Source organism: Notechis scutatus, chromosome 3 (genome assembly GCF_049901735.1).
Source record: "Notechis scutatus isolate UNSWTSFEM ecotype Mainland chromosome 3, rNotScu1.2, whole genome shotgun sequence".
NCBI classification, from domain to species: Eukaryota; Metazoa; Chordata; class Lepidosauria; order Squamata; family Elapidae; genus Notechis; species Notechis scutatus.
The window spans coordinates 62,237,885-62,252,377 of NC_142011.1; the positions used below are offsets into that span (position 1 = coordinate 62,237,885).

The following is a 14,493-nucleotide window of genomic DNA, read 5'->3' on the forward strand; positions in this document are numbered from 1 at the left end:
TCCTTTAAGAAGAATAGTACTGGGACTTCAATACTTCTCAAACATAAAATATGTTTGCATAAAAATATTACAAAAGTAATAGCAAACTATTATGAAAGTATTAATAGATTTTAGATCTCGTCTATTACAAGAACAAAAACGAGTATATCTAAATAATACAATATTTCTTACATCTGTAAATTATCAACTATATTTAAAAAACTTTAAATTTTACGGAAAGATCTGAATCTATAGTTCATACTGTTGGAAAGCAATGACAGTACATTTTCTATATTATTTTAGGATTATTACTACAAGTGGAATATTACTGTCAGTTGGAGATATATTTGATCCATTCTATTCATACCCATCTGTTTTAGAGATTGCAAGGTTGTTATTGTTGGATCACTGAAACTAGACAAAGAAACAGGGCGGTCTGTGGGAGGAGTAATACCAATTACATGTTCAGGTAGAGGCAATGCTACATAACAAAACAAATGTGCAGTTCATACATTGAAATCTCAACCTTAGCATTAATTCAAGTATTATATAGACAACAGCTTTCTCTGAAAACAAGTAATGTAAGTTGTTATTCTAATTCTAATTTTAAGGAAATTTCCATTTTATTTCTTTTTATATGAGAAGTGTATCTAACTAAAACTGTTTAGTTTACATTAAATATTCCTTCAAAACTATTAATATGAGCTATTCAGGGATAAATCATTAAAATGCTATATAATTTTAATAGTTTTATTTGAGTTTTGAAGCTTGATGTGAGAGATATTGGTTCAATTTTAATTAATCTGCAATAATAGATTTGCCATAATATATTTGCACTGTTAATAAAATCAATTATTAAGCAATCTTCTGATTGTTTCTGGAATACTTGAAATAATTTTAGGTGGGTCTCATACAAAAACAATAGCGTTTAAGTATACATTCTGGCTTTATAAGCCCAAAATTACTGTAGAATGTGATTTTCAAATCTTTCCTTTGAAATATTTCCATTTACTTTAAAAGATCTACTCTAAAGTAAACATTTGTGAAGACAGTGATTTCAAATTTAAAATCAAAATTAAGTTACAATGGCATAACTGGATATGTATTTTGAATAACAAGCACATTCTGTTGCAAAAATGTTCCACCAATTTCAATGTGTTTTAGCCCCAAATATGTATGCTCATTGTTGCATATAATTATTAAGCTTTATTATAAGTAAATATTAAATCTGTATATTTTGTCAAGGAAATATAGTGTATTACAGAATAATTCCATTAGGTAAGTTTGCAGCTCCACAAAATTACTATTATTTTGCAATTGAGGTAAAAATTGGAATATTTGAACTATCAATAGAAATTACTGAAATATAAATATATCCATTTCAAGCACAAATAATGAGTAGCTATATAGTATTGCACTTATTGTAAACTGCACATATTTCGAACATAAAGTTCTAAACTTTTTAAGACATACAAACACACAAAATTTCTATTGTTACAACTACTTGTAGCTTTTTCTCATATTGAAACCATATTAACCATATTTGGGAAACAGATCATTAATTAGGTGCTATTCCTTTTATTTGCTTTTCAACAAGTTTTTGTAATAAAATTATGTTCTATGAAATTCCTTACGATTCTGATTTCCTTTTGCTAGTATTTTTTTTAAAAAAGAACAAGATTTTTTTCAGTCATTAAGGAAAACTATCATACCATGCAATCTTCACAATGGCTTGATATTTTTAAACAGATATGAACATCTATATTTTGTTTGCATTTATTTTAGGTAAACATGACTGAATATTCAATTTGTTTTTGTATTTCCACAATTAATAACAATGTACATATCAGTGAACTTGTATAACCTACATTGTTTGCATTTTAGTACTCCATCAATACAGGATAACACAAATAGTAGCAATAATATTTATGGATGATAAAAATGTAAAAGTTATGAAAAATGAGAATACATATTAATATATATAGGGCTAAAGGCAAGGAAGTATAAAATTAGATTATAAACACATTAATTGCAAAGTAAATTGTATTGCAATAAGTAATTGTATTGCAGTATGGTATATCTTCACAATCATTTACAGCACAGGTGTCAAATTTGATCACGTCACATGCTGTATCATGACATATCGCAACTTTTTTGCCTTTGTGGTGCCGAGGTGGGCATGGCTTGTGGGTGATGCATCTGGCCCATGGGCTGCCAGTTTGACACCCCTGATTGAAAGAATTACAAGTAAATTAGATTATTTGTATTTATTAAATTTATTAGTGTTTCTCATCATCATGGAAAAGATGACTCAACCAAATCTCTTTTCCAAAATTTAGAAATAAGGTTGTTTCACTTACAATACATGGACACTGATAATTCCATTTTTAAAGTTTAAATAAAAGGTATTACTGGTATGAAACAATTATAGCCAATTTTTACTATTTTACATAGCAAAAATCACACCAGCATCTGATATTCTGATATCTGATGTATCTGATATCCTAGAGTAGTTTTAAGAGAACATTAAAATGCCATTAAGTATATTTTATTATATAGACCCTTTGATATTTTCTAGTAGTTGTAGGAAGAATTGTAAATTTATCTCTAATACTTCCATTTTTAAACAATTACACTATTTAGTTCTGAGTGTTAATAAAAGAAACACCAAGGTAAAAGAAGAGAAGAACAAAGCAACCAAAGGATTTTCCTTTGTTTACTAAGCCATTAAAGAAAATGAGCGTCTATGCATTTTTGCTAACTTGTTTACTGAAGTCATGTGTGGGGGGGAACCAAATTGAAATGTGCTTGATGTTACACTTGGCCCTTACAAATTTATTTGAAAGCAAATCAACATTTGTGAATTTATCTGAAAAGTGAATCCAACATTGTTCAGTGGCATGTATTGCACTCAAGTATGTGAGTGTCAGGCTTTAGTGTCATGTAGTTTATTCAAGCTCTTGCTTTAAAAGCTCTCAAAATGTGTTCTTCTAAAGCAGGCTTGTCCAACCCGCGGCCCATGGGCCGCATGCGGCCCAAGTCGCCTCGTAATGCGGCCCAATGCCCACCCCAACCTTCATGAAAGATCCAGCGAGGAGGAGGAGGAGAGGCAGGCGCGAGGCGAGCAACAGAAAAGGCGGGCAGCCGCAGCCCAAAAGTCCCGCCCTGCCACCTCCTGCTGTTGCCGCCGCCACCGCTGCTGCTTCTGCCCGTCGCCGCCGCTTCTGCCCCCCCGCCACCGCTGCTGCTTCTGCCCCCGCCGCCACCGCTGCTGCATTTGCAGGAGAGGTAGGCGCGAGGCGGGCGGGCAAGCAACAGAAAAGGCGGGCAGCCGCAGCCAAAAGTCCCGCCCGCCACCTCCTGCTGTTGCTGCCGCCGCCGCCACCGCTGCTGCTTCTGCCCCCGCCGCTGCTTCTGCCCCCGCCGCCGCTGCCCCTGCCCCCCCGCCGCCGCCGCTCCTGCTTCTGCCCCGCTGCCGCCACCACCGCTGCTGCATTTGCAGGAGGAGAGGTAGGCGTGGTGGCGAGCTTTCTTCCCCGCTCCCCCCACCCCACAAAATTTGGCCGGAAAATTAATAAAAAATAAATAATTTGCAGGAGGAGAGGTAGGTGCGAGGCGGGCGAGCTTTCTCCCCCTCCCCGCAAAATTTGGCGGAAAATTATAAAATAAAAATAAATAATTTTTAATAAATAATTAATAATAAATAATAATTTAATTTAATTTAATTTAATTTAATTATTTAATTTAATTTAATTATTTAATTTAATTTAATTTAATTTAATTTAATTTAATTATTTAATTTAATTTAATTTAATTTAATTTAATTTAATTTAATTTATTATTTAATTTAATTATGTGCGGCCCAAACCAAATTTTCATCTTCTAATGTGGCCCAGGGAAGGTGAAAGGTTGGACACCCCTGTTCTAAAGGCTTTTCGCATTGTAGCCTTTAACTGTTCGACTGCTATAAACTAACTAGAAATGAAGATGCCTTAAGGATTTCAACTCTTGCATCCATACTCGGCCCAAGCCCGATTTGTGGACTGCCCTGCTCTTCCCAATCTGTAAGGATTGCAAGCCCCTATTCCTTTCCTAAAACCAGATGATTTTTGAGGATCTCAGTATCACAATTTCATGCCAGTTTTATCTATTGGCCTAAAGGTGACTCATTGGCTTCCAATCAACAGAAAGCATATATGTGAGGGTCTTTCTTATCAATTCCTTGTTGTTCTATACTCTGAAACTTGCTTTTCTAGTCCCTGTTACTTATCCTAGTCCCCTTCCCTTTTTCCCTCTGATTCATCAAGCAACAAATCCCCAGAGGATGACAGCTGTTGTTTTGCTTGCATTACATTTTTTCTTCTTCATCTAGCTCAAAAGGCTTGAATAAAACTACTACCAACAAAACCTACTGGGCTAGGCAAAGAAACCTTTTTAAGGACTTCAAGAGCTTGTATTTACGGATTGTTACATTTTGAGAATAGCTCTTCTTCACAAGCCACGACCCATTAGAAGTCCCCAGAGGAAAATCCTCCACCACTGGATTTCCTCCTCCCTGACTGTCTCTTAGAAGGTAAATAAGAGGAGTCTGCAATGGAGGGGAGGAAGCTTGAGCACATTACAATTGTTCACAAGCTTGTCCTACTAAAATCACTAAGCCTTGACCTGGAAAAGAAACCACCTTTGCAATCCTGTATACCTGTATTCATCAGTAAGTACAACTAACTCAAAGAGAGCCTGCTCTCAAGTAAGTCCATTCATGATGGTATTGCCAGCCTTCTTTCCTCTGCACTTGATGCACGTGGCCCTGCAGAGAGATTCCCACAACCATCTTAGACTCAGGGGTTTTATTTATTGTGCCAGTCTCATCCTAGGCCCTCTGCCAAATAACAGTTTTTCCGCGAATGGTTGCAATTTCCTACAAGAATAAGAATAAGAATAAGAATAAGGTTAATCAATATCATCGCAGCAGGACTTCCCAGTTCCGACTAAATAGGCCGTTTCTCTTCCGTGTAACGCTCTTCGGATGGAAAAACTGCCACCTCCGAATAGTCGGAGCAGTAACACTTTTCCACCGTTTGGCCTCGTGTTCCTTCCTTGGACGCGGCCGAGCTTTCCCGCTTTCCCTTCGCAGACCCGACAGACGACGCGCTCCGATTGGCCGAGAGCCCGCCGCGCTTGGAAGGTTGCAGAATCCTTAGCTTTAAGATTCGGATCACGTGTCAAGCTCCGAAAGTTCGGTAGCCGTCGTGCGCGCGTCTTGTTGCGCTCGCACATCATTACGGCGGATTGGATTCCGCTGATCCGAGCTCCTTTCACAAATCTGCCCGGGCCCGGTGCGGAGAGACGCGGTCTCTTTGCTTTACTTTTGCCTACAGTTCTCTATATATTGTCCGAAGCGAACATGCGCTTAAAGGGCAAAGGATCGGCCATTCCTCCGCGTCTAGCACAGCAAGGCCGGTTCTATCGGGACCAAAACGCGGCTAGAATCTCTGCCGCTCAGGTATTCGCGGATTACGGGACATCTTTTGTAATGCGGTTGGATTATTTCGATTTTTTTTCCCCCCTTTGGACGCTCTATCAACAAACCTGACAAATGGCGTATGAAATTATTCCGCTGTTTGAGAACCAGTTCTGCTCGTGCGTAGTTCTCTTGCCGCCTTAAACCTATTTTTTCCGCCAAATGTTAAGAAATCTGTATTTGACAACCATGCCCAGCATTTCACCGATGTTTCCCCCCCCCAAAAAAAAAACCTGGTTAATTTTTCTACTTCTGAAAATCACTAAGGCAAGAGAGAATCAAAAATGAAGTGGGATTAGGAAACGTAATGGAAAAAACTAATTGTTTACTCAGGCGCGCGTATTTGGGAATAAAAAAGGCTATTGCCTTTTTTTTGGGGGGGGGGGGGACCGTGGGATTATCGATGCTGTAATGTAACTATACGAGTCTACTCGTTCCCACATATGTTCAATAATTTCCTTTCTGACCATCCTTTGATAAACTTTCGAAAGAGATGTTTTGGAAAGAGCGGAGCCACTTAGCAGCTTGAGCCGTTAAGATTTCCTTCTGATAGAATCTACTAACATAAATACGTCGCTGGGTTCCCGGTGATTATACCGTGTGAATGCTTAACAGTAATTGGCAGGAAACTGAATTTGTCAAGCGTGACTTAACCTACGTTTAGGACTAGAGCCTGCTAATATAAATGGAAGCATTGGGTTTATTCTGCACTCAAGCATAAAAAATTTTGTGAAAAGTTTTTTTAAAATGGTTTCATATTATCTTTGTGAAATGTTTTCCCCCCCTATTCCTATTTCTCTTTACAATTACATTGAGAATTGCTATTTTTATCCTTGGATTTTTTTTTTTAGTAAACTAAATCCAAGATTTAGTTCTTTTTGAAATGTTAATTTAAATTTTGAAGTCTCCATCTCACCTTTCAAATTTGGTCTTATCTTTAAAAAAGTAGTAAATTTTCTTTTTAAAAAACTTTTAACATAGGAAGGCAGATATTAAAAACTTCCGTTCAGTCATGAAATAGGTTGTGTTTGCCTGTTGTTTCCCTCTATTGGTGAAGTTAACCATGGTTACAAAACTAAGTTCTCTGGACTCCCAAAACAGATTGCACCATAAATTTCTCAGTAACTGCTTTGCATATCATAATGTGCTAAAATATAGGTAGGTAATTAGTGAGTCAGATGTTTTTCTTACTGACTTTGAGCTGCTGGTTGCTATTTGTGAATCCAGCTTACTTCATAAGGCTGTGTGGTGAAGATAAAATGCAGACGAAAACAACCATATATGCCACTTTGAATGCCTGGACAAAAGATTAAGCTATCATTGTAAGATATGATAAAATCAGATATGATAAAAATCAGTTAATAGTTCCCCAAAAGTTAACTCCATAACTTGTTGCTATCCATCAATTGGATTTATGAAATGTACAAGCACAGAAGATATTAACAATCAACTTTTTGGATTTACTTCTATAGTAATATACTTATAGAAACTATCAATTTTAATATATTTTTGAAATAATTTTTAAAATAATTGTTGAAAATTGTCTTTATAGCATGCCTAAAGAGAGATGCAAACTAAGGATATATCGAAGTTGCAATGGCATTAAAAGAAGTGGCTTATAACCATTTTTTACACTTATGATCATTGAAGTATCCCCATGGTCACATGATCAAAATTTAGATGCTTGGCAACTGGCTCATATTTATGACGGTTCCAGCATCCTTGGGTCATGTGATCACCTTTTGCAACCTTCTGACAAACAGTCAAAAGGAAAGCGAGATTCATTTAAAGACTGTGTTACTAACTTACCTGTAGTGATTAATTTTATTATACTGTAAGCTACTTAGGGTCACCGCAAATCACAAATGGCTGGGAAATATTTAATAACTATAATTATGCATTTAAGTAATATGACTATAAATTTAACAGTTTATTTTTCCCAATTTTCAGGATTCTTTGATGACAAAGCAGTTTGTATACAGTTTATACAGGCAGCTTTAGTATAAAGAATCAGGATTAAGATAATTTGCCATGCAGAATTTTAAAAATCATCTTAAAAGGGGAAATAGTTATTTTTGAATGATAGCTTATCTGTTTTCCTGGCAGCATTGGCACACGATGAAGGAGAAAAGTAAGTTACGTGTTTTTTCATTATCATTCTTCTATTAAAATTTTATAGTGGCACTGGATCAGCTTATATACCTGGTTATGATACAGATAATTTCATTCTTGCATTTGTGCATAGTGACATATCTTTAAGTAGCAGAATTATGAGTTGTGTGCGTAGCATGCATAACAGTTCTTTAGCAAAATAACTGTTAGAAAACAGATGCCTAAATTGGATGACTTTCCCAATATGGATATGATTTTAAAAATATTGGCTGAAGTCCTTGAAACACTTGTTCTTCATTAGTTGAAATCTATCAATGTTTTAATTAATAAATATATCTGCCTTAGTTATCAAAAGTAGTAGTTTCAATATTTCATACATATGAGGCTTAAACCATTCATGAATTTTTGTTTAATTTGAGATAATGTTGCTTATCTTGCAGTTTCCCAAGCCTTTTTGAGCAGATTCTTTCACAATTTAGTTTTTGTTTAATAAAGTGAGTAGAGTGGATGCTGGAATATGTTAAGATAAAAAATAATTGGGTTTTAAAATGTGTATTTTATTTTGAACATTTCAACTGGACTTCTTCCTTCAGTCCAATGCACATGGCGCTCCAAAGGAACATACTCATGAAATCATCATTCAGAAGTCATTTCTTGAGTTCCATATTGCCATTAGGCCTGTAGGCATTGGTAGCAAATGCAATTCTTAAACTGAATTGAGACATAATATAGTTCCTTTAAATTTTGCCTAACGTGTTTTTTGTACCCAGCCTCTGTTTTTATAAAGAATAGTTTATGACGGGTCCCCAAACCTTTTGGCTTCATGGGCTGGCAACAGGGGGAGGGGATGGCTTTATGCATACAATCTAATCCTGTGCATGCGCAGATGAAGCTTTATGTGCTCACCCATAGCTTGCGTGGCCTGGTTCCCAACTGGCCACGGACTGGTATCAGCCTGTGGCCCAAGGCTTGGGGAGCCTTGGTTTATGACAAATGAATCCTGCCATTTGTGATGTATTCAATGTATGATACATTGAATATTGTCAATATTCTGCTCCAATCATGTTTTAAAAGCAGTAGCATTCTCTTTTTGAATAGTGGGAAACATCTATAACTTGACCTTTCCCTCCTTGAGGGTACTGAAAAAACAGCTAACACTTAAAACATAATTAAAAACAATTCAGAATATATTAGAACTCAGGATACTGAATAAGGGAAGTTCATTAGAGCTAGGCCCATTCCCCCCCCCCCCCTTGTATTAGAATGGGTGGGTGGAAGAAAAAAAAAGGGAAATGTCTGAAAATCTTCACAGAGATTTAATTTGATAACTGGGGGTACTAAAAATATTTTGTGTCTATTAAGGAATGCTATTTTCCATTCAGAGAAGTGGGCATCAGAACCTTGTGATATGTCAGAAATATGGTTGGAATTGACAGATGATACCACTCATCCGTAAATTAGCTACTACCGTCATTTGCTATTATGCTTCTTTGCCTGACATTGCGTTGCCAAAAATACCAAAAACACTTCCGCAACCTGCAGATAAAGTGCTAAAAAATGCAATAGTTTCAACAAAGTTTGATTTAAACTTTGATTTGAGAATATAAAACAGGTAATCTTTGATTTATAACCCTAATTGGGACTGGAATTGGGCAAAATATTCATTCATTGAGACGTTTTCACAACCACTTTGCTCAACAATCACAATTCTTGCTTTCCTGGTTGGAGTAAAGTGACCAGGTGGATTATTAACAAAAGAGCTGCGTGCCAAAAGAGGGTAGGCAGTTTCCCTCCATGCACAGAAGGGGGACTCTTATGCTGGGATGAAGAAACAAAGTTCAAATCTTTGGGATTCAAGCTTTGTTTCTCCACCCACCATAGGAGTTCTCTTCCCCTCCATGTGCCATAGATCCAAGCTTCATTTCTGCAGCCTGACAAAGGTTTCACACATAAACACCGCATTCACTCCATGAAGGGGAGAGGAAATCCATTAGCAAGTGGTAGCAACTTGCAACCTTACCTGCTGGCTTCCCCATTGACTTTTTGGGAAGCCAGCAGAGAATATTGCAAATGTTCTCATGATGACAGGGCACTTGTCAATCAGTAAATGTGAACAGATTGCCGAATTCCCAGGTCATGAGCATGTGACCAGGGATGCCAGTGTGACATTTTACAACAGCTGGAAGAGCCTTACAGACCAAAAAGCTTTACAGACAATCATTCTGACTATCATTAATAGCTGCATTCCTGTCAAACAGGCAACAAATGGTCAAAATAGGGAGTGCCCTATCAAATCCTGTACTTGTCAATAGCGGTGTCCCCCAAGGCAGCATTCTAGGACCAGCTCTCTTTATACTTTACATAAATGACCTTTGTGATCATATTAAAAGCAACTGTGTGTTTTTTTTTTTTTGGCTGATGATGTAAAACTATTCAACACCACCGACAATTCCGGTTCCCCCTCAAAAAGACCTTGACTATGTGTCAGAATGGTCAAACAAGTGGCAACTTCAAATCTCAACAAACAAATGCTCTGTCTTACATATTGGCAAAAAAAAATCAGAAAATAAAATACAAGCTGAATGGACATGACCTTGTAGACCAGGGGTCCCCAACCACCGGTCCCTGGACCGGTACCGGTCCGTGGATCATTTTTTACCGGGCCGCAACGCTTGGGCGCCACAAGGGAGAGAGAGGGAGAAAAGAGCGCTACGGTATGCCCAGCGCTAGTCTCCCTTTTCCTCTCCTCCCCGTCAACCACGCACACGCGCAGATAAAGCTGTTGCTGCTGCTGCTGCACCATGACCCGGAGGAACAGATTGAGCACAGGTGCTGAAGGAGCGCCACGGCGTCCGTCGCCAGAGCGCAAGGAAGCGGCGGCGGCTGCGCCTCCGACTTTCCCGAGGAAGGTCATTCCCTGACCGGTTGCGCTTCCCAGCCCACGCTTGCACCCCTCTCCCCCCACCGCCCACTTCCTCGCAGGCGGAGGCGGGAAGCTGTGAGGAATTCGGGCGTGCTTTCTAGCCGGCTGTGCCAAGTCTTTTTTTTTTTTTTGCCCGAGACCGGAAAGAAAAAGGGCGACGGGTCACTGAGGAAGATGAGAGAGACTGAGAAGGGAGAGAGAAGCCCGGCTAAAGCAGCTCCGTGCTTGCCACCAGGCGATGCTTCCGGGTTTTCGGTTGGAAAGCGGTGTTTGGGTGCTTGCGCCTTAGTTTCGTCGAAGGGGGGGGGGCGGCTTCAAACGAAGAGCCGTCCCGATGGCGGTGGAGTCTCGCGTTACTCAGGTACCGGTCCGTGGAAGAATAAATAATTGCGAAACCGGTCCCTGGTTCAAAAAAGGTTGGGGGCCACTGTTGTAGACGACCCCCACTCTGTCAAGGACCTTGGAGTACTCATCTCTAATGATCTAAGTGCTAGAGCCCACTGTAACAACATTGCCAAAAAGGCATTAAGAGTTGTTAGCCTAATCCTGCATAGCTTTTTCTCTGGTAATGTACTATTAACTAATACAAAACATTTGCTGGACCAATTCTTGAATACAGCTCATCTGTCTGGAACCTGCATTGCATATCGGACATTAATACTATCAAGAAAGTCCAGAGAAATTTCATGAGAAGAGTCCTCCACTCCTCTACTTGCAACAGAATACCTTATGCCACCAGAATTGAAATTTTAGGCTTAGACAACTTAGAACTACACCACCTTCGGTCCAACCTAAGTGTAGTACATAAAATTATCTATTGCAATGTCTTACCCGTCAATGACTACTTCAGCTTCAACCACAACAATACAGGAGCACACAATAGATACAAACTCAAGGTAAACTGCACCAAACTCAATCGCAGGAAATACGACTTCAACAGAGTGGTCAATGTCTGGAATACACTACCTGACTGTGGTTTCTTCTCCAAACCCCAAAAACTTTAACCTTAGACCAGGGGTCGCCAACTTTTGGATTTCAGGCACTACCAAACTCATAATTTTAAATCCTGCGGACCACTAATATGAATTTTGACTGATGGTGGCTTGCTGATGTTTTCCCAGGGTCTCTACAGAAAGCAACAGAGACCCTGGAAAAATCACCAAAAAAGTCTGCAGGAAAATTCCCCAATCCATTTTCCTACCAATTGATCATTGTTTATTTGGGATCACAGGATACCATCTCAGCTCCATTCTCAGAGAGACAGGGAGAGAGAGACTTTTGGCTTCATGCAAGGAAAGCAGCAGAAGTCTTTCTTTTTCTGTGCCAAACTCCGCCAGAAATGAGTCTTTGTGAGACTTGTTGCATTAGCGCAACCTCTTGGAGCAAGATGCCTTGCAGGGTCATTTCTGGCAGAATTTGGGGGAGAGAAAGAAAGACTTTTGCTGCTTTCCTTGCGTGCAGCCGAAAGCAGAAGAAGAAAGAAGCAGAAAGAAACTGTCCAGTGGCCAGGCCAGGTGCGTGGGGCAAGTGGGCCTCCTCCACACTTTCCCCCCTCCCCTCCCTACCTTGTGTTGTTTGCAATGCAAGTGACACAAGCCTTGCATTCCCATAGGCCATGTGGGCGGTGCAGCCTTGTGTTCCTGCACAGCCTGGATTAATTGCTTTTTGGGTGTGTGTGTGACATTTCTCTGCAGATCACCAAAATTTTCTCACAGACCACCAGTGGTCTCCAGTCCACTGATTCGCGACCACTGCCTTAGACTGTCTACTGTTGACCACACCCCATTCCTAAGAGGTCTGTAAGGGGCATGCATAAGCGCACCAACATGCCTACCATCCCTGTCCTAATGTTTCCTTTTACTCATATCCATTTCATGTATCCATTAATCATGTTTATACTTATATCTGTTATCTAATGCATGCTTGAGAAAAAAATAAATAAATTAAATGACAGGTTGTAATTTGAGGACTACTTGTAAAATCGAAAATCACTGTATTAACCTCAGATTTGGATGTACCAAGAAATATGTATGATTTATATGATGGGGAAAAGTAGCTTGCTATTATATTTGAATCAAACTTTATATTTTTTTAAAAGTACATACATAATTCTGATTTTTATACACTTTTTGTGAAGCAGTTTATCAGCACATTGAAACCTTCATGTATATCATTTTCAGTATTTATGTATCCTGGAGCAATAACTTAATGAAGGTTTTAGATTAATACCTTCAATTACAGATTTTACTTTGAAAAGCTAATTGTTCACGGCTGTCAGTTTATTATGTTAAATCATAGTTTATTTGATTTTACCATTAATACAAAAAAACTTTGGTGAAAAGGTAGTTCTTATATGTAAATTATATAATAGCTAGTATTTCTTGTATATCAAAGAACACCAGTATTCCAAAGAATATTTACATCACTGAGAAGATTTATGAAGGAAAACAAACATCCACAATTTGTAATGTTAATGATACGATATCTCGGTGAATTACAAAGTGTCCGGTAGATACCTGATCTGGCATCTGATAAGTTCTGTAGTTGCTTCAACAAAAATGTAACATGCACAAGTGCATACTTAGCAATCTGGCCCTCACATTTACACATCTGAAATTTTTGGATCACATAAAATTCATATAATAATGCAAAAGTGAGTTTACATAGGCATCTAACCTATTCCATCCTGACCAAGAATGATTCTGATGACTGTTTCCTTAAAATTCCTGGTGACTGGGATTTCTGTAGCAGTTAAAAAATATTGGGGATGAAACAGTTGTAAGGGTGCAAAGGCATAGTCACCCAGTTTTATCTTTAACACTAACCCTGAATGGAGAAATAATCAAGGAACAGTCTCTAATTTCTCTTTTGCGGAGATGATTTAAGATACCATAGTCAATAGTATCAGCAGCTGTTAAAAGAATTGGCAGTATTTTTTTTCCTGCAGGAGGTTAGCCTTCTGGTAACTAAGATTGATTCAGTCCCCATCTGGTGGGATTCAAATTTTTTTACTACCGGCTCGGTGGGCGTGGCTTGGTGGGCGTAGCAGGGGAAGGATACTGTAATATATCCAGTCAGAGGTGGTATTTGCAGGTTCTCCAAACTACTCAAAATTTCCGCTACCAGTTTTCCAGAATTAGTCAGAACCTGCTGAATACCACCTCTGGTCCCCATACCAGGGCTGAAATGCATCAATATAATTGGCTTCTGCAGTAGTAGAGGTACTTTTTTTAATACTTTGTGTAAAAGTGAGCAGGGTTGGGCAGAAGTTACCAAAAGTCTGTAGATCTAAAGATTTTCCTTGGGAATTTGTTAAAGATTAAGCCACTATTTCATTATGCAAAGATCATCTCTCACCCTCTGCTATTAAATTAAAGTATCATGTTGTAGATCAAAAGACTATATTATAAGCTGGAAAGCACCTTGCCGAACAGTGGTATACAAATCACTTGTTTAAAACATGGCCAGGCTATAACTTATTTATTTGCTGAGATTTGTATAATGTTCCAATCTAGACCATTGTAAGATTATATTACAGCTTAGAGCAAAAATGCAGTAGAACAGTGTGAACATTATTGATCGTATATGGATGCCCAACTCACACTTGGCTATCTAATACTAAAACTATAAAAAATGTGTTTATTCACAGTAAGTAAACCCTTGTCTCTTGATCTGTTTTATTGCTATAAACCTAGAAAATCAGGGCACCTGGAACACACCTTAATAAACTCTAAAGGAGAATATTTGTAGCTCAGGGTTGAAATGAGGGGTCCTTGGTGCTCTGAGCTTGGTTTTGCAGACATTTCATTACCGAACTAGGTAACATTATCAAACTAGCCAACTAAGTAGCACTGATGGTATTACATAGTTTGGGTAATGAAACTGCAAGAAAACAACCAAGCTTACAGAGCACCAAGGATTCCTCATAATTTATTCTGTCTCATTATTTCACTGTTCA

At 38.5% G+C, this 14,493-nt stretch overlaps 1 protein-coding gene across 6 annotated transcripts in view; it reads left to right on the top strand.

Moving 5' to 3' along the window:
• The first annotated feature begins 473 nt into the window (after nt 1-473).
• ELAVL4 (ELAV like RNA binding protein 4) overlaps nt 474-14,493 on the top strand; it is a 143,707-nt gene continuing 129,687 nt past the window's right edge. The window contains exons 1-2 of one of the 6 annotated variants that reach the window (XM_087960248.1): nt 474-560; nt 4,287-4,552. Coding sequence is in view for 3 of the 6 variants with exons in the window: in XM_087960242.1 (XP_087816368.1) it covers nt 5,384-5,482 (99 nt within the window). In the remaining 3 variants the exon portion in view is untranslated. Of the gene's footprint in view, nt 561-4,286; nt 4,553-5,307; nt 5,483-7,606; nt 7,632-14,493 lie in introns of those variants that run through there. The other 5 variants (XM_087960249.1, XM_087960247.1, XM_087960242.1 and 2 more) reach the window with 5 other exon arrangements.